Consider the following 25,550-nt stretch of genomic DNA (forward strand, 5'->3'; position numbering starts at 1 on the left):
AACAGTATTAAAATATGTTAAGGGAAGTTATAAAAAGGACAGTGATCAATTGTTCTCCATGTCCACTGAGAACAGGGTAAGAAGTAATGGACTTAATCTGCTGCAAGGGAGATTTAGGTTAGATATTAGGAAAAACTTTCTAACTATAGGTGTAGTTAAGCTCTGGAACAGGCCTCCAAGGGAGGTTGTGGAATCCCTGTCATTGGAGGTATTTAAGAACAGGTTGAACAAACACCTGTCAGATGTGATCTAGGTTTACTGGGTCCTGCTTCAGTGCAGGGGGCTGGACTTGATGCCTTCTCAAGGTCCCTTCCAATCTTACATTTCTATGATTCTGTAATTGCTTATAGCTAAAGAGTTTGTTATGGAGTTGCCGTCTTGATAAACTAAGCGGCAAACACAGATTGCTATATTCTTGGTGCTCAGTCTTTGGATTCTAATTATTCCCACTTTTTTAATTTGATTTTCTGGAGTGGATAAAAAAGCTGACTCACTTCACAGATTGTTTTAGCAATAATATCCCTGGGTAGGTTTCAAGCTTAATTATCTACTGAAGGATTATTGACCGTTTTGAGCAACCATTGTCTATGTGGATTTCACAACTTTACTGATCACAAGCCCGCAATTTGTAACATTAATAGGAGGCTGAAATAGATTCAAAATGTACTTGCTTACATCCTAAGATTCAAAAACTACTAAAGTACATATGCCAGTTCACATCAAATCCCATTTATAGCCGTACCCACTGGTGTCCGTTTATAATTAAGGGCCTCTGTTAACCCTTAATTACAACCCCCTAGTTACAAGCCTTGTTACAAGGGCCTATTTAATTTCATCTGATTTCACTTCAGCATGAAACTCGACAAATCTCAACAGCTTAAAAAAAAAAAAAACAAACAAACAACCCACCAACAACAAAACTTAAAAAAACAGAGGAAACCAAATCAAAATGTAAGGAGTAAAAACAAGAGTCCCACTCCTGCAAGGCCACTCTGCATGAAACTCTCCCTGGCTTCAGTGCAAGCTCTATTTGCACAGGGTTTGCAGGCTTGAGCCACAAAATTGTATTCGAATCAGACCAGCACAGGTTTTTTGAGCTCCTGTAACTCAAAAAGCATAGGGCTGGATTTTCAAGAGCGACTATTAGTTTTGGATGCCTCATTTTTTGGGTGCTCAACAGGAGACGTCTTAAAGGAATCTGATTTTCAGAGGGCAGGTGCTCTGCTCTTTCTGGAAACTAGGGTCCTTAAGGGGCTCCAGAAATTAGACAACCACAAAATGCTCCTCGGTTTGAAAATCCAGATCTTACATTTAAAATTGACAGTGCCCCTGTTGCCAGTCTCAGTAGTGAGGCAAAGACCTGAACAGGCAATGGACTGTGCACTTCTCTCCTACCCATAGGCATAATCTGTACAGGTTGGGGTTGAGAGATTAAGACAAAATGGTATTGTGGTGGTAATCAGAGGCCGCTCCCTAAGCCAGACCTATTTTATGGCCTGACCGGATTTCAGGTTTCAGGGCTATCAATCCAAAACCTTCCATGAGCATTCAGTTAAAGTAAAATTGTTAAAAGTAAATAAAGAGTGACATTTTTGAGATAGCTATTCTGTAATGTAGTCCAAAGCAATTTTAGTATGTTGATTTTCCAATATTAATTCCTTGGCCATTTCAAACATAATTTGCTACATAGTCTCCAAAACATTTTTGCAGTGTTTTTCTAAAGACGCATGCCCATATTTGGAGCAGCATGGCTTGTCCTCACAAAGTATTTTGTTGGTACTTGCAGGACACATCTAGATAGAAGTATCGGATTGCTCACCCTCTAAGCACCAGGACATGCAATGAAATGAACTGCCTAGAATCACACTTTGGTTTTTCCTATTCACTCCTTCCTTATTTTAATAAAAGAAAGTGTATTGCCATGGGAAAGAAAATTACATTTAACACCCCCTTCTTACACCAAAGCATCTGTCCACCTATATTGCTAAAGGGTCTATCACTAGTATCTAAGTGCTGATGTAACATTATGTGGCTGGGCTTCAACCCATCAAAGCAAAGAAGCTCAGAGGTTGTGCGTGTGAAGAGTGAACACAAGAACATAAAACGGCCACACTGAGTCAGACCAAAGGTCCATCTAGCCCAGTATCCTGTCTTCTGACAGTGGCCAATGCCAGGTGCCCCAGCGGGAATGAACAGAACAGGTAATCATCAAGTGATCCATCCCCTGTTGCCCATTCCCAGCTTCTGGCAAACAGAGGCTAGGGAAACCATCCCTGCCCATCCTGGCTAATAGCCATTGATGGACCTATCCTCCATGAACTTATCTAGTTCTTTGTTGAACCCTGTTATAGTCTTGACCCTCACACTATCCTCTGGCAAAGAGTTCCACAGGTTGACTGTGCACTGTGTGACAGTGGGTAAATGTATTACAAAATTCCCACTGATGCTTTCACTAGCTCAGCTGAACATGTGTGGGAGCACTAATATATAGACAAAGCTCCTGGGGCTTAGATAAACCTGCTGAAATAAAATTAACAATCCTCGTGATAAACTAGGACTCCCACAAATGCTAACCACAGTTACTCAAATGGTGCTGAATTTAATTTGTCTTTGGTTACATTTGCAGTTAAAATGTGCTCAGTACTAGTTCAGCTGACACCCATTGTCAGCTATGGCTGTTTTCCTAGGTGTAGCAAGGCCATGGCGTATGCCTCTCTCTGTCTGCCTCATCATATCAAAAGCAATTTAATCAGAGTGAAAAGTTAGTATAAAGCAGCAGGTTCAAGTCTTACCGGGTTTTCTCTTAAGCATGTGTTCTGCTTCTATGGCTGTTATCTGAGAAACCGTGGTGAAAACATGGGCACAATGTACAGACGCCCGTTCCATACAGTACCGATGGTAAATCTCTCTCTCTCCTGCTTCTTTGTCTATGTCAAACTGTTGAACAACAAAAACAATACACCTGTATTATATGCTACTTCAAACAATTCACCATACATTAGATGAAAAAGTAAAGTTCCTCTTCTCTCATTTTGTTCTTTGAGACACCTAAAATTGAGTACCTCATTTCTGGTACTTTAAAATGCTGTCACACCAATTTCACCATTATTATTTACTGTCACTTGAAAGATATATTCTTCTCATTCAATTAAATTACAACTCAGGTAATTTCTAGAGATGGGCTCAAATCAAAATCCCAGATGCAAACACCCCAAGCTCTGAAATATGTCCAATTCAGATTCAAACTTTGTAGCTGGCCCTAGCTCTATACTGGACTAAACTAAAATTCCAGGTCTGAACATCCTTCAACTTTGGGGGAAGTATACAGGTATTGAAGGGTATGTGCTGTTTAGTAGAGACAGGAATAAAGGTAAAGGTGGTGGGGGTTGCACTGTACATCAACAAAGCAGTAAACTGTAAAGAAATAGGAAGTGAGAGTATGGACAAAACAGAATCTCTGTTTGAATCAAAAACACTTTGGGAAAGGATTGTAAAAAGAGGCTCTGTTGGGATAGTGTTAGGTCTCTGCTGCTATAGACCCCAGATCTGACTCAGTGATTTCTTTAAAATTCATAGAGATGAATACTTTTGGGAACTGTGTCATAATGGGAGACTAACTTCCCAGATACAGATTGGAGAAGAAATGCTACTACTAGTGGTAAGGCCCAGTTATTCCTGGCTGTGATAAAGGATAGTTTTCTTCATCACATCATCACTGAACCAACAAGAGGCAATACAATTTTAGACTTGGCGTTAATAAGCAGTGAGGACATCATAGAAGAGCAGGTTGTAAGAAATAACCTTGGATCAAACGATCATGAATTGAGTCAGTTTAAATTAAATGGAAGGATAATCAAAACGAGGTCATCAGCTATATTTTTTAAATTTCAAAAGGGCAGGGAAATTAAGGGAATTAGTTAAAGAAATCAGCTGGACTGAAGAGTTTAAGGATTTAAATGTGGAGGAGGCTTGGAATTTCTTCAAATTAGCTACACAAAAATTATCTGAAATTTGCATCCCAAGAAAGGGGAAAAAACTTGTAGGGAAAGGCTCCAGACCTAGCTGGATGAATATCCACCTCAGAAACATTATTAGGAGTAAGCAGAGAGCCTATACAGAACGGAAAAGGTCTTGAAAAGCAAAGCAAGCTACATCATGGAGATTAGAAAATGTAGGAATAAAGTCAGAATTGCTAAAAGTCAAGCTGAATTAGATCTTGCAAAGAAATCAAAATGAATAATAAATGTTTTTCAAGTTATATAAATAAAAAGAATAAAGGAGGATGAGGTTGGGCCACGAGGCGGCATAGCTGGGAAGGAGATTACAGAAAATCTAGGTATGGCCCCAGAGCTAAATGAGTACTTTGCCTCCATTTTCAATAATGATTATAATATGGAACATGGGCTTGACGGCTGTATAGCTGATGGAAATGGGTGTCTAGAAATGGAAATTATCACATCTGAGTTGGAAGAAAAATTTAAAGAGCTTAATGGGCTCAAATTGGAGGGGGACCAGATAACTTCCATTCCAGAATACTGAAAGAACTGGCACATGAGATTGCTAGTCCAGTAGCAAGGATTTTTAATAAATCTACCTATTTGGAAGTTGTACCACATGACTGGAGAATATCTAAGGTTGTGCCTATATTTAAAAAAAACAAACAAACAACAAAACAAAAAAAACCCCCACCATGATCCAGGAAGTTACAGACCCATTAGCCTGACCTCGGTAGCATGCAAGATTTTAGAGCAAATTGTGAAGGAAAGAATAATTAAATTCCTAGAGGTACATGGTAAAGGGCATGTAATGCAACATGGGTTTACCAAAGGTAGCTCATGCCAGACTAACTAATTTCCTTCTTTGTGAAAATAACTGATTTTTTTTTAAAATAAGGGAAGTATAGTAGATCTGATACGGTGCCACATGATAAATTATTAGTTAAATTAGGGAAGATGAGGAGCAGTATAAGCATTGTAAAGTGAATAAGCATTGGCTAAAGGGGAGAAAGCAATGGGTTATGCTAAAGGGTGAATTATCGGACTGGAGACAGGTTACTAGTCGGGTTCATCAAGGATCGATCTTGGGAGCAACTTTATTTGGATTAATACTTTTATTAATGACCTTGGCACACAAAGTAGGAGCACGCTAATGAAATCTACTCATGATACTAAGTTGGGAGGCATCGCTAATACAGAGGAGGATTAGAATATTACATAGGCAGAGCTGGATGACCTTGAAGACTGGAACGACAGAAATGGGATGAAATTCAATAGTCCAAAGTGCAAGGTCATGCACTTGGGGTCTAATAACAAGAATTTCTGCTACAAGATGAGGGCTCAGCAGTTGGAAGTGACAGAGGAAAAGAGAAACCTGGGCGTGTGGCTCTATCACAGAAGGACTATGAGCCACCACGTGATGTGGCTGTGAAAAGGGCAAATAAAATTCTAGGATGTATTAGATGAGGCATTTCCAGTAGAAAGAGAGAAATATTAGTGCCATTGTGCAAGGCACTAGTAAGACTTCTTTTGGAATGCTGTGTACAATTCTGGTCACCCATGTTCAAGAAAGATTAATTTAAACTGGAATGGGTGCAAAGAAGAGCTACTAGGATGATAAAGGGAATGGAAGGCCTATCATGAGGAGACTGGAAGAACATGGCTTGAAAGAAGGCTGAGGGGGGTATGAATGCTCTCTATAAATACAGGGGGGGGGGAAATACCATGCAGGGCGAAGAGCTAGTTAAGCTAAAGGACAATGCTGGCACAAGTACAAATGGATATAAACTGGCCATGAACAAATTCAGGCTGGAAATTAGAAGAAGATAACTAACCATCAGAGGGATAAGGTTCTGAAACAGCCTCTCACTAGGAGATGTGGGGACAAACAACTTAATTGATTTTAAGAAAGAGCTGGACATATTTATGAGTGCAATTGTATGATGGGGTTGCTTGTGATGGTGGGGTGCAGGCAGGGCTCAACAATACTGGGGCTCACTTCCAATTTATAGCTTATGTTCCTAAAACTCATGCTTCAGGGTTTCAGTCAGGCACTAACAGGGGTCAGGAAGGGATTTTTTTCCCCAATGTATTCTGGGAAGTTTTATCATCTCCTTCCTCTGAAGCCTCAGAAATGGCCACAGCTGGAGTTGGGATATTGGGCAGGGCTGTAATGTAGCCCTGAGCATTTTCTCTCTCTCAGGTTCTTGGCTGGTTAGTTCTTACACACATGCTCTGGGTCTAACTGATCACCATATGTGGGGTTGGGAAGGAATTTCCCCATGTCATTTTGGCAGTGAACTTGGGGTCGTTCACCTTCCTCCGTAGTGTGTGATGCGGGTCACTTGCCAGGATTATCTGGGTATATCTCACTGAATCATTTCCCTGCCATTGCGGGAACCTTGAGCACTGGTGCACCTACGTCCCTCCTATGCTCTGCCTAGGGCACACAGTAGTCTAGTCTAGTGGGTGTCATTTACTTTGTCCTCATTTCCGTTGTTGGATTGAGTGCGCCAGTGCTGGGTGGTTTTGGTGGGCTGTGATATACAGGAGGTCAGACTAAATTATCTTTTTGTCCCTTCTGGCCTTAAACTCGAAATCCAGATACAAACTATTCAGCTTCTTACTATCTCTAATAATTATGTTCTTTGCACCTAAATTCCCAACTGCAGTTGCAATCAGGTATGGTATTCTTTACTTTCCACCCTGAACAATTTCATCATTTTGCTGTGTACTGTTAAACACCTGAGGATTTCCAGCCAGAGGTGGCTGAATTTCAGTGGTAGATGTTGCAATTATATCTTATATGTCAGTCTGTTACATCTGCAAAGCTCTTTTAGGTTCCACCGGGATGAGACACACTATACAATAAACATAGCAATTTTAGGGACAAGAGAAATAACCTATTGCAGTTATAAGGGCTGCTGTGAGAACTGGAAAATAGAAGTGGGTGACGTTGGCTCAGTTAGCAGTACGATCTCCACAGGAGGAAATTCAGATCACTATAGAACCAATGCTTAAGAGTTCAAATAGTCACCACTGATTTCCACTCCAAAAGCCAAATCTGTCCAATGTAGTCTAAAAAAGCTTAACTCTAATTAGGTGTCAATGATTATATGGTTTACAGTTAAATTAAAATCCTATTAGTCCTAAATTATCTTTCACTGCTGGGAATACCAAGGTAACTCTCTCAAGGTTATTGGCAAGGACACTGTATACGCTACATTTACATGTAGTTTATTAAGTGCTGAAGGCTGTTACAATGACATTAAGAATCTCACTCATGCTTCTGTTATTGCTAGGGCTGACACTTAGCACATTTTACCTTGCGAGTGTCTTAACAAGACATCCAATGCACATGGGGGAATCAAACTAGTCAAGGAGTTGGAAGGAGGTTGAGGGATGGGGGAGGACTGGACTGGGACAAAAGGCTCTTGGAATGGAATCCAAAATTCCTGAGTTTCAACATCCCTCTGCTCTAAGCAAATATCTGTGAAACCTATTATCACTGGCCAAACTGGACAGTCTCTATGTAAAAGAATAAATGGACACAAATCAGCTGTCAAGAATTATAACATTCAAAAACCAGTCAGAGAACACTTCAATCTCTTTAGTCCCTTGATTACAGACCTAAAGTGGCAAATTCTTCAACAACAAAAAAAAACTTCAAAAACAGACTCCAACAAGAGACTGCTGAATTGGAATTAATTTGCAAACTGGATTCAATTAACTTAGGCTTGAATAAAGACTGGGAGTGGATGGGTCATTACGCAAAGTAAAACTATTTCCCCTTGTTTATTCTCTTCCTCCCCCCCCCCAGCTGTTCCTCACACGTTCTTGTCAACTGCTGGAAATGGCCCACCTTGATTATCACTACAAAAGGTTCCGCCCACCCGCTTTCCTGCTGGTATTAGCTCATCTTAGAAGTGAGCTGTAGCTCACGAAAGCTTATGCTCAAATAAATTGGTTAGTCTCTAAAGTGCCACTAGTACTCCTTTTCTTTTTGCGGATACAGACTAACACGGCTGCTACTCTGAAATTTATCAAAGTGTGTGTCCCATCCCCCTCTAGTGGCTGCTCCACATAGCAATAGTAGGTGGTCATCCTCTATCCATTATTCTGTTAGCTCAAGTAGCAGAAATCTTTGTCATGGATCTAAAAGTTCCAAACCTGCTGATGACATATATAGGTGTCAATGATTTGACAGAATGGATTAGTAACTGAAGCCAGATCTCCTGAGTCCCAGTCCAGTAACTTAACCACCCAACCAATCTTCATCTTTCACAATGCCATGATATGGGCCTTTGTCTTTATCACAGTGGTCTCAGTTCCAGCCTCATATATATATATATAGGTGTCAATTATCACACAGCGTTTCTTGCAGATTCATTGCAGATTCTTCATTAATGACCTGATTCAAAAAGGCGCTGAGCACCAGTAGCTCCCAGTGACTTCAGAAGGAACTCTGGGTCAACGGCACTTCCGGGAAAAAAAAAAAAAAGTGGTCTTATGGGTGGGATTTTCTACTCTTCCTCCACTGATAAAAGTTAATTTAGAGTAGGCGGGGAAAAACCATGAGAAAAATGTGCAGGACTTTTTCAAGTAAAAAAAAAACCAAAAACAAACAATCATTGACATTTTTTGATTGTCAAAAAATTTCAGCCAACTATAGAGCTAGTGAAAAGCCCCAAATACTTTATCAAAAGTGTTTTGGTTCTGTTCATCAAAAATTGAATTGCTAAAATGCTAATTAAAAAACACCAAATTTGGGAAATTTTGACCAGCTCTAGTTAAAAAACTACCTTCTGACTCCAGTGACAGAGCCCGAATACTCAAATTCCATAAAAACCCTATCCAGAATATTGTGTGTCATTCTTCTTCACTTTCGTTTCTTTATGCAGCGCTTGAATATTGATTCCCCCTTCCTTGCTGCTATCAAATTCTTCAGCTTCTGGAAATGGGAAAGGTTGTGTTTCTGGATGCTCTTGCGTGACTTCTAGACCAAGTTCTTGAGGGGCATCAATATGGTTCTATTAGTGGGGAGGAAACGGATCTCATCATTTTTAATCACATTGTTCCTCCTCCCACAGTTCATCCTCTTTCTGTGGTTCTTCCTGCTGCAGCTTCTGCTACTTACAGAGATGTTGGTTCCTGGCTTTTGACCTTACAAGGTGGAGAGAGAAATCTCATGGTCTACCTCTTAGCAGGCTTGACTGATGACTTCAGAAAATAATAGTCTTAGGTGAGTTGAAGGCCGGGTTAACTGGTACTTAAGTGATGAGACTCCTACTTCATGGCTATTGAAAGTCCCAAAGTCAAACTCCAGATGTGACCATCCCTGAAGTCTGGGGAAGTCTTGAGTTAAATCTACACATTATGACCAACCTCTGTCTCTATAGTTTGCCAAACAAAAATCCCCCGATCCAAACACTCCCAAACTGTAGGGAAGTTTGGACTGAGATCCAGAATCGAACTTCACAGCTGGACCCTAATGCTACAATGGGCTGAGACAAAACTCTGAATCCAGATACATGAACCTAACTTCTATTTTAGTAACATCGTTCTTTTTGCAATGGGGGGGGGGGGGTTCAGTGAAAATGGCATTCCCAACTGAGAGCGTTTGTCATGTGTTCGCTGTACAAGAGCATAGCAAAAAGAGGTCATGCTCCCTAGGTCACCTTGAATTCCGAAGGAAATTGTGGGCTATGCAAAAACATCATGCACTCTGTATGGTGCCAAGCTGACAAGTGTATGATTTGAAAAAGTGAACTTGAGTATTTTGAGTCTTTTTACACGTGAATGTGAGGTGTGAAGAAGAGATAAGTGTGAAACAAAACCCTTAATCTGGACATCCACAGTCTGAGGATGAGGGTTTGAAATGTGTATCAGAATTTTTCAGCACTGGTCAATTGCAGTGTGAATGGCTCGTGCCCCCACATCACTATTATGGCTTCCAATCTATCATCTGATACGCTGGTATAAACGCACATTCCACTGAAGCCAAAAAAGAAAAAGTTACTCATGTTGCTAAGGCATGGAGCTGGAACTCAGAACATTGGTGTTCGATACCAAGCCCTGCCAAAGAAATCCTGCGTGACTTGTAGTAAGTCAGTCTTTTAGTGCCTCTGTTTTCCACCTGTAAAATGGGGATAGTAGTACTTTCCTACTTCATGTGGGTATTGTGAGGCTAAATGGATTATCAATCATTATTAAACACTAGTCACTGTTTGTGAGCTGCTCAGATAACATCATGACGGGGACCATGTAAGTAGATAGATAGATGAATCATTTCAGTTGTTGGGTTTGGTGGGTGGGTGCTATGTTGTGTTTGTGGACTGTGATATACAGGAGATCAGACTAAATGGTCTACTGGTCCCTTCTGGCCATACACTCTATGACTCTGAATCTGCAATGTCTGCCACCAGACTGCCTCCAGTGCCAGGCTGTGGGGCTGTTACAATACTTTGTGGGAGTTTTGCTTGTAACTAAGACTGTTAACATGACTCCTGGATGTGAGAAGAAGGGAATATCAAGAAGGAGCAGGGAGGTGGTATCACCTCTGTTTGCAGCATTAGAGAGACCATTACTGGAATACAAAGATATGTTGTTGCTCAAATAGAAGTTATGGGCTGGATGCAGGAATTACTGGGAGAGGTTCTCTGGACCCTGTTATGCAGAAGATCAGGCTAAATGATCATAAGGGTCCCTTCTGGCCTTAAAAATCTGTGAAAGTGACTTGCTAAAGTCCCAGAGTAGGTCCGCGGAACAGCTGGGAATAGTCAGTGACAGAATTGGGAATGAAACCCAGGAGTCCTGATCCCCAATCCATTGCTCTAATTACTAGACCCTCATCCCTATGGAGCAGAACCTTCTTCATTTCCAACTCAGGGAAAAAGAACACAGCAGCTCTGGCATGCTGTTGAATAAAGATTAAGAGGAACTAGTCATATATTTAAAACCCAAAATTTAACTCCTCATTTATTGGTCTCTTATGTAAATGGCAAATAGTAGAATTTTCCTTCTTCTGTAGCTTAGCCGCACTAAATAAGAATAAAAACTACACATCCTGGCTTAAGTCAGATTTGCATTAGCTGTTCTTCTAATAAAGCGGATCAACTTTGCATAACGGTGAGCTCAATGATGGTGGGATCGGCACTGCCGTAAAAAGAAATGAGAACTGGGCCTGCTATGGTGCCAACAAAAATGCCACAAGCAGGTCATTTCAACTGAGACTTTACAGTGTATTAATTATTTTGTCATTATGCCCAGCTCTGCACTACTTTGCATCTTGTAGAATTGTTTATAACTGTGCAAGCTAGGTGTAAAAAAAAGCTACCAAATCAGAATAGTCGTGTTTTACACCACTAGGCACCCATGTAAATAACTACACAAGGTCAGTCAGACAATAGTTTTTCCATATGCAGTATTTTTAAACTATAAAATACTAAGGTGAATTTTCAGTACTTGTGAGAGGCTTAGTTGCTAGCACCGGAGACTTCTGCCAACAGACTTGATCTGTGTGTCTAGCCAGTGCTCCACAAACCCACTTTGAAAAGACCACTGCTAGTATGAGAAAGAAGTTTGGCCCTTCTGTCCATTAGCTTCTTTGCTGAAACGGTTAGTTCTGATGCAGAGCTCTGTCCCCCAGGAATTACACTGAAGCTGTCAATATATTTCAGTAAAATTACGAAAGGTGCGAGCCTATGTGAATTCCTGGAAGGGTGGGCAAACAAAACAAAAAACAAAAACAGCCCTGCCCCACAAATAGGAGCGGGACCACAGGCAGGTGATGTGCGCCTTCCTGCAGCAGCCACTCATGTTACAAAAAGAGAGGCAGAGGGCAGGACAGATTTGAACTAGTGACCTAGAAGTGAAAGGCTTATTAGCCAATTACCAATCCCCTGAGACATGTAACCCAACTGCAAGCTGGGGGAGCTGGGGGGGAGGGGCGGGGAGAAATGTGGCCAGTTACACCAGAGATGAGTTTGCCCCATTCATGGCTTTGCATTCTGAAATAAAATTACAAGTTCAGCCATAGCGTGGCTGTGATGAGCAACCCTTGTTCTTTATCTCATTGGGGATATGGTGCATGCTATACAAGGCACCTGTCTGCAGAAAACAGAGAATGAAATAGCTGTTTACACATCTAGAAAATTCTCCTGAATAATACAGAATCTAAAACAAATAAAATGATTAAGTTAGATTTTTCCATTTCGATTGCCCGCATAAGCAAATGAGAACTGAAACTATACAATCATCTAATTTCATAAAGATATACGAGTCTAATCTACACTAATACAGGCAGATTCTCTCAGTCACACCATTGTAATCCAGAGTGGAATTAAATCCAACTTCAGTGGAATTACTTCACATTTACGCTAGTGGACCTGAAAGCAGAATCTGGAACTGATGATGTGGCCCTAAAGGACTGGGCAATGGTCCTCTGGGGTCATTCTAGCAACCAGGGATCGCTGGAGAGCAAAGGAATGCCTGCTAAACTCGATTTTCCTTGATCATACCCCATACGCTGATTGGGGCCAGCTAAGGGTGGTGTAGTTGTGGCTAGGCCGGCCCTACACTGGAGAATTGCTCATGGGACTATTACAGTCTCTTTAGTCGCTGCTTTGTTTCAAGCAGCACAAACTCACAATCAGATTTCTGAATCAAAAGCCTTTGGCTCGACAGGGGAGCATCATGCACAAGGTGGGAGGCCCTCACAGTTCTAGCTCCCCTCTGCTTACAACGATGGGGAAAATGTCAGTAACTTTACACTTGGGATCACATGTTGCTTTATAAAATTCCTGATGTTAAGGTTTATTCCCAAATGTAGGGAACTTGGGCCAAATTCATCTCTGGTATACATCTATTGACATCAATGGTCTTACATCAGCCTATGCATTTGGTGTCCTTTATGTTTGTATTCATTTGTTGTACCTTGTTAAGAATACAGATATGAGGCATTTTCTCCTGCATTATAATATAGATATCATCTATGGTACAACATTGGTTCTTTCCCACTGGTCTCAGATACTGTGCTTGAAGCTGAAGGAAAATATGTTCCTTCCAAGAAACACAGATCAAAGGTGAGAGCTTAAATTCCATTAAAAAAAAAAAATCCAGTTGGCCTGAAACAGGAAAACTATGTGCTGTACTTTGGAAAAGGAAAAAAAGTGACATGCCCTTTAAAAGGTATATTGTCTCATCCAAAGGCTAAACACTAGAAAGCCCTGGAGAGTCTTTATCACTGGACAAATCACTTCTTTGACCTTAATAGTCTACTACTAAAAGACAACAGCAAGAATATCCTCTAAAGACCTGCCTATCTGTATCATTTAATGAGTGTTCGCTAGATCAGCCCCTTATGTTTCTCATCTGGCTTTTGGGCCAGGCTGACCTTTTTACAGCCAAAGACGCCCTCATTAAGACAGCTGATCTCTTAGTAAATGTTACGGCTTGTCAGGAAGAGCTTTAATGCACGGTAAGTGTCTGTGAAACAGTCGTGTAACGGCCTCGCACAATTTCCTGCATCAGTACCCTTTAAATGTCAACCTGCCTGAAGGAATGATCTGTAGAATTCTATTAGCCTCCACCATTAAAGTATATTTGCAGAGATTAATAATAAGACTTCAGAGAGGTGATATTAATACATAAAAGGTATTCTCAGAGTTAAAAACAGACATATTTCTCAATCACCATAGAAATGAATGGGATTTCAGAAGAGGATATATATCAATACAAAAATATTTATGTTGCTACTCAGAAATTCTTTGTGATGTAGAGAGCATGGCTTTGATTTGAGAACACAGGAAAGGTAGGGAATTAAAATAAAAGGTTTGCATTTTACGGTTTTCCTTTTACTGACTCATACGGCAGAAGAGCTAATCTTAAATTTAATTTTTGCAAAAAAGATTATGGTTAAAGATGCACAGTTCTCTGTATCAAGAAAGTACAGACCATAGACTGGGACACTTCGTTCATTTTTAGCATGCTATCTAGCTGCTGGCTTATTTTACAGCAATATGACAAGCGACCTGACTTGTATGAGGATATCACTGCACTTTTTAGTTCATGTTTATCTCTAAGTAGTAGTAAAGATATTCATACAGAACAGCCACTATTTTGCAGGATACTAAATTCTGAGCTACCAGAGCTAACTAGTCTTTTAGGGTAGGATTTTGAAAAGCGCTTTGGCATGATTCATGCAGGATGAATCCGTGATGCATAAACCAATCTCAAAATCAATTTCTCTTTCTATACACATTTGTGAAGTACAGATCACACCCTGTATCTGCGGTTGCTAAACAGCAAGCATATCTGAGGACCGTAATAAAATTCTACTTATGTTTTCCATTTTGTGCTGTAATGGGATATCATGAAGTTGACAGAGAGGAACATTAAATAAAAACTATTTGACACTCTACCAAAACTTCAAGAAAGAAATATTTTGAATAGGTCTTTTAATTAGTCAAAAAATTGAGAAAAAAATTCTAGCTGCCAATAAGACTGAACCCGAAAAACTTGAGAGCGTACGGATTTCTGTTTGACTTATAAGGGAGCAGGGGCAGGTTGGAGGAAGGCAAAATGAGTCTTATAATAGGAACCCAGTTGTAATGTCAACGACGCAGAGATTACTGTAATATACCATTTTTTCTACTCCCTTATCCTGGTAAAAAGTGCTGTAAACCACAGCAGCTTAAGTGTCAGCTCTAAGACTAGCCCCCAGCTACGTGGGTGCTGTAGCCACTACCTGCTCAACTGGCCACAGGGGCTCTCAACCAACTTGCTCTATATCTCTCCATCTTAGTTGCTTCATCAGCACGTAAAGGGGGAGGAGATTTTCAAAGGCATTGACTTTCAGGGGGAGCTGGGTACCTAACTGACCTTTGTAAATATCCTCAAACTGTTAACTCAAACTGTTAATAATAAAGCTAAGAGCTTCTGATGGCAAGTGCTACAGCAGTGCAATGTATTGTTATTGCCATTTATTTATCAGTTAGTGGATTGGATTGGGCTGTTGATTAACCCAGGAGTTTGAAGGTTTCTAGTTTTCCTCAGGATAGGCCTGATCCAACTGATGTCAATGGAAAGACTCCTGATTTCACTGGGTTTGGAATCAGACCCTATATACCTAAGGACAGGACTAATACAATTTATTATGCTTTGAAATTGTGGCAGAGCACTTCTATGTGGGCCCACCCCATGAGAATATTCAAGAGGGAATAACTCTGCATTGGTAGAGTCAACAGGCACCAAAGCCAGAAGCTGCATGGTTTAATGAGACATTTTAGCTTCATTGAAAAGTTAGCTAGAAATGCCAGGGAGAGGAAACAGATGACAGACTCTTACCTGGTCAAGTTTGTTGTAGAAATCTATACTTGCTGCACACAGGTACCTCCCGAGCAGCGTAGCATGGGTAGTAAAGACTGTGGCAACAGGAAGTTTCCTAAATCGAGAGAGGATTAGCCCAGCGCCTGCCTGCCATTCATGAAAGTGAGCAATCAAGTTGGGCTTGTCATCAAACTGGCTGGAGAGCTGAAAACAATGTTAAAGGACACTTGTGAAGTGCACTGCCTCCTGCTTATCACCCCATTCTCAGCAGCTCCCCAAGTGTCTGCTTACTTCTAAATGAAAAAATCCTACAGCATTCTACTTGACCACAGCCCTGACCAGTTGGTAGAGTTGGCTGGCTGTGAAGGGAAGTACATGCTGCATCATGTCCCCCAGTGGCACGCTCCCCCAGGGAGCTCTGAGAGAAACAATTTTCTCTTTTGCTATTTGAACCCCAGTTTAAGAAAACCACGAGTGACTCAGAGTTAATTGTTTGAGGGAAGATAGAATCTGGCAACTTCAGGAAGTAAATTGCCCTTGGCTTTCTGTGTGGAGGCAAGGACAGTTTGTGAGTAAACACCTAATTGCTGGTCATTGGTAGGGGGAGAGTGAGATCACTACAGTAAGAACTCAGAGATCCAAGAAGAAACATAGGGTAGAAATTACATTAAAGTAACACCCCATGCCAGACGTGGCTTTCCATGGAAAGAATGCAGTGGAACTGACCAATCTTTGAAATCAGAGATATGCTACAGCCATGAATTTGGATCCAGACCAGGAGTGAAATTTCTTATCGTTGGAGAGGAAGGTTTCAGATTTGTGGTTTTGGGGAGTTACTGAGATTCCAAATTTGATTTGGATTCATATCAGATCCAGGTTTGAAGCCACTATTGTTCTAGATTTTAAACCCGTACCTCTTTAAAGAACCAGGCAGTTAATGATCCAAAGATCAGTGCATCGTTGGCCTCTCTGTCACTAAAAGGGATTCCTATGTTGCATGCATCCCAGAATTCTCCTTTCCATCTGTCCAGATTCCAGGCTGCTGATCCTATGTCAAAGAGCATAACATATGGGCTGCCTTCTATCAGCCATCTTCCAAAAAATACCTGTTAATTAGAGGCAGAGGTGTTAGTAGAAAAGGCCAATTTCTCGAGGAGTGTCCTAAACTGAGCCAGCAAATTTTGCATAGAAACCAAATTTCATGTGCAGAAGCACAAGCATTTGGGAATGACGTGGGCATTCCTGTGTGCACAAGATGGATATTTGGAGTTTCTCTTGGCAATGTGCAGAGGAAAGCTAGTCCAAAACCAGGGGGAAAAAAATCCAAGAACGATTTGTCAAGGTTTATTTTTACTGAAATTTGAAAGATTTTAAGCCACTCTATAGTTGGTTGAAAAAAATGGGAAGAGATGTGAAAAATCACTTTTTCTATCAAAATATTTGTCATTGTTCAAAGTGACAAAACTTTCAACCAGCGCTAGTGATGATCACATTTACCGACTTAAATAAGAGGTGTAGGCACTTGGCAGGATTGGACCCTGGGAACCGTAACTGCCCACTTCTTACACATAACCTAATGGGCATTTGAGGTGCAGTGTAAGGGTACAAAATATCTACGTCCAATTTAGGTGGCTTACTTGAAAATCTGGACCATGGGATCCTTAGAACCTGATTTTCATTTACTCTAAGGCCTCCTCTACACAATCAAACTTAAGTTACACTGGGATAGCTAAGGCTTTCAACCCTCACTGAGGGCATGGCTACACTGGAAACTTCAAAGCGCTGTTGCGGGAATGCTCCCATGGCAGCACTTTGAAGTGCGAGTGTGATAATCCACCTCCATGAGGGGATTGGCTCCCAGCGCTCAGAGCCTGTCTACACTAGCGCTTTTAAAGCGCTCAGACTTGGTGCGCTCATGGGGTGATTTTTCACACCCTTGAACCAGTAAGTTAGAGCGCTATAAAATGTAAGTGTAGACAAGCCCTAAGTGTGCATGCAGTTATAGTGATATAAAGATGCATTATACCATCACAGCTATTCCTGTACAGGAAGGGGAATAAGATATACCTGCCTAAGGCATCTTTATACTGGTATAACTGTGTCCATTTTAGTTTAAAAAAATTACCCCTCTAACCGAAACAGTTACCAGTACAAAAACTGTGTAGAGCGGGACTTAAAGCCTCATCGTCATTAACTTTAAAGGCTTGGCTACACTTGCAAGTTAGAGCTCATTAAATCAGCCCCGGGCGCCCTAACTCCTGAAGTGTCCACACTGGCAAGGCACTTAGAGCGCCTGGCCTCTGCAGCTGGAGCGCTCCTGGTAATCCATCTCCATGAGAAGCATAAAGCTTGCTGTGCCCTGGCTGAAATGCACGGGTGTCAGTGTGGACAACGTGTTGCATTACAGCGCTGTGATTGGCCTCCGGAAACGTCCCATAATCCCCTGAGGTCAAGTGGCCACTCTTGTCATTGTTTTGAACTCAGCTGTAGGAATGCAGAGATCCCCTTTCAAAGCTCCGTTTCTGACAGCCGGCTGCTTATCTGCTCCGGGACAAAGCAACCCATTACTGTGGAATGCTGCTGCGAGAGTGTGTGTGTGTGGGGGGGCGGGGGGGGAGGGAGGGGAAGTCTGCTGCTGTCTGAACTTATAAGACAGCCTGCTGAAATACTCTCTGCCCCTCAAAACACACTGTTCCTCCCCCCACCTACACACACAACACACTCCCTGTCACACTCCACCCCCCCCTTTGAAAAGCACGCTGCCGCCACTTGCCCGCTGGGATAGCTACCACAATGCACTGCTCTTTGTGGCGCTGCAAGAGCTGCTAATGTGGCCACACCAGTGCGCTTGAATCTGGCAGTGTAAACACACTGTGGTGTTTTCCCTACTGTGCTCTCCGAGGGCTGGTTTAACTCCCAGCGCTCTACACCTGCAAGTGTAGCCAAGCCCTAAGGCCCCATTACACCACTCGGACAGTGCAAAGGGGCCTCAAAGTGAGTCTAAATGTAATTTGTGCCTACTTTAAGACCTTACTGTAAATGAGGATCAGGCCCTTACAGTGTTATTTCATTACATAAATGCTTGAGTGCCCTGATCAGTTTGTGACACAACCGTGGAGCCTAGATGCATACATTAATGGAAACTACAATTTCATTATAAAAGACAAAAACTAAATTTGACGTAACAGGAACACATTCGTCAGTATCGTCTGTTTTGTGCTACTCCAGCAAAACAAAGAAGAGGTAAACCTAGCATAACTGGCTGGTTAAACTGGTGTTTGTGGCCATTTTGCATTTCAAGAACAGGTCAAAGTATCTGACTGGAGCATAAAAGTGAATCTGGCCTAAAAGCCTGTAGTTATTGTCCATTCAAAAGAGAGTTTGCTAGATGGCAGAGACATGTCTTTGTAATCAGTAGTAGGTTCATATTTATAAACCTGGGTAAATAATTAGCTTTATGAAAAGTTACACTAAAACCTGAAGCAGCCACTAAATTGGGAACATCACTCTGTACTACTGTCTGAGGATTACCAAATTCCTTACAAATATCAATGTGTAATAGCCTGGTTCCACTCTGAAAAATAGGCTTTGCAAAAAAATGGCATCAAGGGACTCCAAGTCTATTGACTCTTGATGCTTTCCAGGTAGGTGTGCACAGTTTACAACTCAAGAAATTATTTTCCCACAGTTGATAGCCCTGCATACTCCACCTGGAATCTGAGATGCAAACTCTCTCTCTTGGGCATCAGCACCAGTAATATTGTACAGGCCACATTAGACCTTCTCCTATTCTTGTATAACTCCCTTGTTGTCAGTGGGCTTGCACAAGTGTAACTGTTTGGAATTTAGTAAACAATTCTGCTGCTGATGCACGGAAGGAAGAGAATCTACACCACCTCTGTGAAAGAAGTGAAGCATTACGGTCTCTATTTTACAGCTAGGGAAACAGACACAGAGCTACTACGAGATGTGACAGAGATCACACGGGACACGTTTATCTGAACTGGGAATTGAACTCAGATTCACCAGGTCCCAGCTTTGTACATTGACCACAAAATTCTTTTCCCTTCCCTTTTTTGGGAATAAGAATTAACGCAACACCTATGATAAGCACGATACTAAAATGAGGGGACCGCACACTATTTCCAGAGCTAAACTGGCCTTAGAAAGCAGGTTCTTGGTCAGCAGATAACTTTTTTGATCCCACTGTGGTTCAGCTATATTTAGCTTTCAAACCTACCGGAGTGCTAGACAAGTGAAATCACAGTATGGTGAAATGCTATTCTCTTTCAGAGTTTATTCAGCAGCAAGAGAAGGCCAAATGCAATATAAGAGAATTACACAACAGTTCAGTCAACTTAAGGTCAAATTATGTCTACTGAAATCTCACTGTATTTAGGGACTGGCAAAGTAAGTCATTAATCCAATTAAGTAGACTTGCAGATAAATGACTCTTAAGACATGTAATTGGATAAACTGGTTCTCTCTCAAAAATAACCTTTAATGAGTTGACTTTGCTACTCTAACGCTGAGTTAACGGTTCTGAGCCTTTCCTGTTGGGACACTGACCAGGACTACAGAGTCAAGTGGAACAGCAAGAGCATTAACCAAAATTATAATCTCCTCAGCATCAGTTTAGTTGCCATAGGGAGCAGTGGCAGATCTCATTTACCTGACACCCTTGGCCTTTCAAGGTGTCCACTGCCTTTTTAATTGCCGGGTTCGGAGGCTCGCACACCTCTACCTGAGTCTTCACATTGTGCTCAAAGTAGGGACCAATCAGAAAATAATTTTCACCCCATTCGTCAATTGTAATTTTGGCTTTTGTCTGGATCACAGTGTAGATGCCACCAACTGTAAAAGAAAATAATAAAAAGAGTATCATGTTGAGATGGGCATAAGGTACAAAATTCAGATTCAGGTTGATCTGCCTGGTGGTATAGGTCAGGTCCACCTCCAGTTTCGTTACTTTTCATATTCACAATTCTGGGTGAAATCTTGGCCCTAGTGAAGTAAATGGGGGGGTTGCCATTAACTTCAATAGGCTCAGAATTTCATCTCCTGTATTTAAAAATGGGATGTTCTCACATCCAGTCCTCATGTGGTAATTAAATATTAATCCCATAGCACTTTGCGTAAGAGTAGGAGCGTTAGCTAAATATCCTAGCTTAAATATCAATTGAGTCATTATAGGTCACCTCCCGAAAGTTCTTCTATGAGGACACAGTATACTTTCCACCCTCAACTGTTATCATCTGTTACACAACAACCACTTACTATTCTATTCTATTCTGTTTTTTTAGGTCATGCCCACTAATGTGGAATCAGTGCATTGTGTTATTCTCATCCTTATGTCTGGCTGTCCCCTATCTGTATAAAGCACACAACAAAAATCTTGGATCTGCACATCCCTGGAAAGTTTAGATTGGGGAATTCAAACACTGGCTCAGGGCCATTCCTATATTTTCTATTGCCTAATCTAGTGGTTGCATATAGGGTATACCTAAGCTTTTTGTTTTGGCAGTTGTCATTTTTAAAGCTAATTCCTTGTGATGTGGATGTCTGCACCGGGGGAACTGAACTGACAAACCCCGATTTATTACACACAAGCCACTAGAAAGCATCAGGCAGTAATGACTTTCAGCTGCTATTGACCTGAGCTGGATTTGAAATAATGTCTTTTTCTTTAAAGGCACTGTATTTCACCACTAACACAAAGAGCCGTTAATGCTTTAATTTTTATAACATCTTCCACTGATATCAATGTCTTCAACATCTTTCACGGGTGTGTTATACATTATATACACAAACAACAAGTAAAACAGAATACCACATTAGCAAGTAAATAATTAAGTTAACAGATAACTAGAATGAAAGAACAGCGAGACAGGAGTGCAGATCTTTTTATGAGAGGGAAATCCACCAGACCAGGGACCAAGATGAACAGAAGCATAGTCTTTAGATGCAGCAAAAAGAAAGGAAGGTGGAAGAACAAATAAATCAAAGTCTAGGTATAAAACTACATGCCAGAGATCCGATTCACTACTGCATCAGTCCAGTTTTACACTAGCTTAGCTCCACTGAGTTAAACTGAAGAAATTCAACAGTGAATAAAGCCCAAGGGGCATACCCAGGAACCATATTTAACATATACAAGGGAGATGAAGATCAGAGAGGTTTAAATAATTGCAACGAAATTAACCTAATAGCCACTATATGATTTGAACTGCCCCAAATGCAGAAGCCAAATGAGTTACTAGAGCTGCATTCGCAAAAAGAAAAGGAGGACTTGTGGCACCTTAGAGACTAACCAATTTATTGGAGCATGAGCTTTTGTGAGCTACAGCATCCGATGAAGTGAGCTGTAGCTCACGAAAGCTCATGCTCCAATAAATTGGTTAGTCTCTAAGGTGCCACTAGTACTCCTTTTCTTTTTGCGAATACAGACTAACACGGCTGCTACTCTGAAACCTGTAGAACTGTATTGTAATGCCCCCACTGTGTCATGAATTATTTGCAAGGCTATAGATGTTATATAAGGGCCCGTTGCTGTGATTCTTTCTAGATACTAAGGGCCAGATTTTAAAAGGTATTTTACAAATCTGACCCTTCATTTACCATGAACCCAGTGGAAGCTCACATTGCTCAGCACTTTGGAGGATTAGGGCCATGATTAATTAAAATGGATCAGCTGACATCTGCAGCAAACCTCTTGCCAAATCTGATTTCCCTTTGGTACTGTGGAATTTAACATTTTTAAAATTGTGCCCCTATAGAATGCTGATGTACATATAAACAAGCCTCTGGGCATGCAAATCAATTAAATGGAAATGTTCAGACTGGAAATAAGGTGTACAGTGAAGGTAATAACAGTTTTTATCAGTGAAGGTAATTAACCACTGCAACAGTTTACCAAGGGTACAGTGATTCTCCATCACTTGCAAATGTTAAATCAGCATTGGATGTTTTTCTAAAAGTTATACTCTAGGAATTATTTTGGGGAAGTTCTGTGGCCTGGTTTATACAGGAGATCAGACTAGATGGTCACAGTGATCCCTTCTGGCCTGGGAATCTATGAATGTATGAAAAAGTATAGATACAATTATCTAGTTTGCATTTATAAGTTTTATGTACACACTTAAAAGTTAGCCCCTACATTAAAATCCTGTTCTTTAAAAATAGACCACCTTCTGAGGAGCGCAAACAAGAAAACATCTGAAAGACTGATGATCCATAGAGTTAAAAATAAAGCAACAACATGTTATTGTGCTTATCAGCCATAGCATTTAGGTCTTACAATAAAAACAATGCTGCTAAAATTCCATAAAATAAATATGAACCATTAAAATTGATCATAATGCAACAAAAGAAGAGTCTTTGCTCCATGTTTAAAAATGTCAGCAGCAAATCTATAGCTCAGATGGTGAAGCTACAGAAATAAAGATAAAGCCAGCCCCAGTTCTTCCCTTACAGGTCATTAGGGCCAGAAACCCAAGAAGCTGGCCTGTAGTCAGCAGTCGATATGATGATTGTTTAATCTGGATCAGGATTTAGGCAGATCCTGTGTGGTGACACAGTCTGCAAGCTTAGAGAGAGAGAGAGAGAGAGAGAGAGTGTATCTGAGTAACTTGTCTAAACACAGAAGTTGCATCTTTTTAACTATACTGATATAGTTAAAGCAGTGCAAACCCCAACTGTAGATTCAGTTATACTGTTATAAATATACTTATGTTGATATCCTTATTCCTGTAAGGGAATAGGAATAAATTATACTGATCTAAGCCAACTTTATCTGTCCTCTGGTGTCCATGCCTTGTTGTGGTGGGACAGCTTGTGTGCTCTAACAACCCCCAGAGTCTGTGGCAGCGGGGGCTTTGTTCCTGACAGGTTCAACCATGGTGGATTGGTCTGTGGGGGAGGGGCCAGACAAAACTGACACCCTAGTCCTCCAGGTTGGGGGTTAGGCACAGGACTAACAACCCTGTCCCGTAAAAAAACAAAAATGTGTTAAGGAAACAGCGATGGAGAAATCAACCATTAGGGTGTGTGATGGCCTTCACGAGTCAATGACCCATATGACGGCCAGTGGTGAAAGCCGAAAGGAGCACTTCAGTCTTCATGCCAGTGGCTTCAACACCAAGACAAAAACCAAACGTGGTTTTTGGAATGTATGGACAATGTACGAAACAGGGAAGCCAGCTCGGGTCACAGCAGAGATGAGATGCTACAGCTTACATATCCTGGGTGTCAGAGAGAGCAGATGGAAGGGATCACGAAGATTAACAGCAGCCTCTCGAGAAACTTTGCCGTATTCTGGATGGGATGATGGACAACACCATGAGCGTGTTGCCATCCTTTTGCCATCCCCAGAGTAGCAATAAGATGGACACCTGAAGGGAAGTGAAAATGAGGCCGCCTGAAAACAACATTACAAAGAGCTGTGGAAGCCGAGCTGAAAAAACCTGGGGCACAGCTGAGGAACCATTGAAAGACTTGCCAGAAACAGACAGGAGTGGAGGAGCTTTGTCGCTGTCCTAAATGCAGGAGTTGTAATGGGAACATCATGATAATGATGAGGATGAAGGCATCTTTATACCAGTTTAACTGGCTCTATTCTAGGAGTTGTACTGGTATAACTATTTAATTTAAAAGATTGTACAATGTAACCAAAATAGTTACACCAGTGCAAAACCTTTGTGTAGACTAGTTCTGAAGGAGTGACCCAACTGCCATTGACTTTAGTGGTGCAAGACCAAGCCCTGATTATCCAGCAACCTCTACAAAGAAGCTGTTTTCAGTTTACTACACCTGAGTCCTGTCTCTTCTCTGTGGCAAAGGACCCAGTCTTAGGATCAACAAGATACTTTGGGAAGCAACCACTTAAAGGTCTACAGGGAGACATTTTCAAAGGTAGGAATGGCAATGATGCACCCAATGCTCACTGAAAGGGGCTGCCATTTCTGCCTGTATTCCTTGAGTTTAAGGAGACAACAATAAGCAGCCAGTTAGGGAATGGAGCTGAGGGTAGGTTGCATCCTCTTGCTGCCAACTCCAATCACATTTCTGCTGATGCATTCTGCACCAGCTGCAGGTGATGGATCAGCTCCTTACGGAGCCCAGTACAGAGTTTGTTGCCATAATCCCGATGCAACGTCACCAAAGTATGTATCACGGTTACCAGGTCGGTGTGCGTCATTCTTAAAATGATAAAACCGGCTTTGACCATATTAGCACGTGAAAGACTGAAACAAGGCTGGGAAGATGAACAAGGGGGCTGATCACAGTGCGCACCTTATTCTGTGCTATGCTACATCATGTCAGTCTATCTGATTGTAGGGCAAGTACAATTGCAATGCATTGTTTTACTACCTTTGTTACAATAAGGATTGAGAACTTTAAAATCAAAACCTTAATTTTTTTTTTTTAAATGCAGTAAATTCTGCAGAAAACTTGCCACGAAACCTGTGGAGTATCTGGCCCCAGCCATTTCAGTTGTCCCTCTGTTACCATGCAACTTGTGAAGCACAGATGTCTCTGTATACATGTGTAAGAGAACTGGGCATGGGAAGCTGGTACATGCAATTGTATGCATGAAGAAGGTGATGGACATGCCTCAAAAAAAAAAAAGACAGGAGGGGAAGAGTTGACAAGAGGCTGGAGTAATTTATTACACATGGAAATTCCAGTTTATACCCTAAAGAGACGTCACACAAAGTTTCTTTCAAAAGGCACGGTTAGCTACTTTGAATTCATTGAGACTACTGTGCAAGTAAGCAGTCCATTACTCACTCTATTGACTGCAGAATCCCGTCCAAAGTGAAAAATGGTTGGGGAAAAAAAAAATCAGTCTTTAATCAGTTTCAGCATTCCAATGAGCCTGTTGATTCTTCTCTAATATGGAGTTTTAGGGTATCAAATGAAACGTAAGAGAGCATCCCATGATTTTCTTGAGACGTTTATACATGCTTCTGGCAGCAACATCTGAAATCCTATTTTCAGGGGCTGGCTTTATAAAAAACAATGAAATGAGAGATGGGCACGAATTTTGCAAAATTTGGATCTCAATCTCAAATTCCCCCAAAGTTCAAAGATGTTTAGATCTGACAGGTTTGGTCTGGCCTATTATAGAGATGGCAGGTTAGCTGCAAATTTTGGATACATGTCTGGTTTTGGATTCTGACATCCACTGAAGCTTAGTGTTATTCAGAACTAGATCTGAACTTTGCG

General features: G+C 41.2%; 1 protein-coding gene across 1 annotated transcript in view; it reads right to left on the reverse strand.

Moving 5' to 3' along the window:
- The window catches only part of GYS2 (glycogen synthase 2), a 68,503-nt gene that overhangs the window by 36,937 nt on the left and 6,016 nt on the right, over positions 1 to 25,550 (reverse strand). Inside the window, exons 2-5 of the mRNA XM_073329679.1 lie at positions 19,996 to 20,177; positions 16,238 to 16,429; positions 15,342 to 15,527; positions 2,793 to 2,937 (exon numbers count right to left, since the gene is read on the reverse strand). Of these exons, the coding sequence (XP_073185780.1) occupies positions 2,793 to 2,937; positions 15,342 to 15,527; positions 16,238 to 16,429; positions 19,996 to 20,177 (705 nt within the window). The remainder of the gene's footprint in view (positions 1 to 2,792; positions 2,938 to 15,341; positions 15,528 to 16,237; positions 16,430 to 19,995; positions 20,178 to 25,550) is intronic.

Source organism: Lepidochelys kempii, chromosome 1 (genome assembly GCF_965140285.1).
Source record: "Lepidochelys kempii isolate rLepKem1 chromosome 1, rLepKem1.hap1, whole genome shotgun sequence".
Classification (NCBI taxonomy): Eukaryota; Metazoa; Chordata; order Testudines; family Cheloniidae; genus Lepidochelys; species Lepidochelys kempii.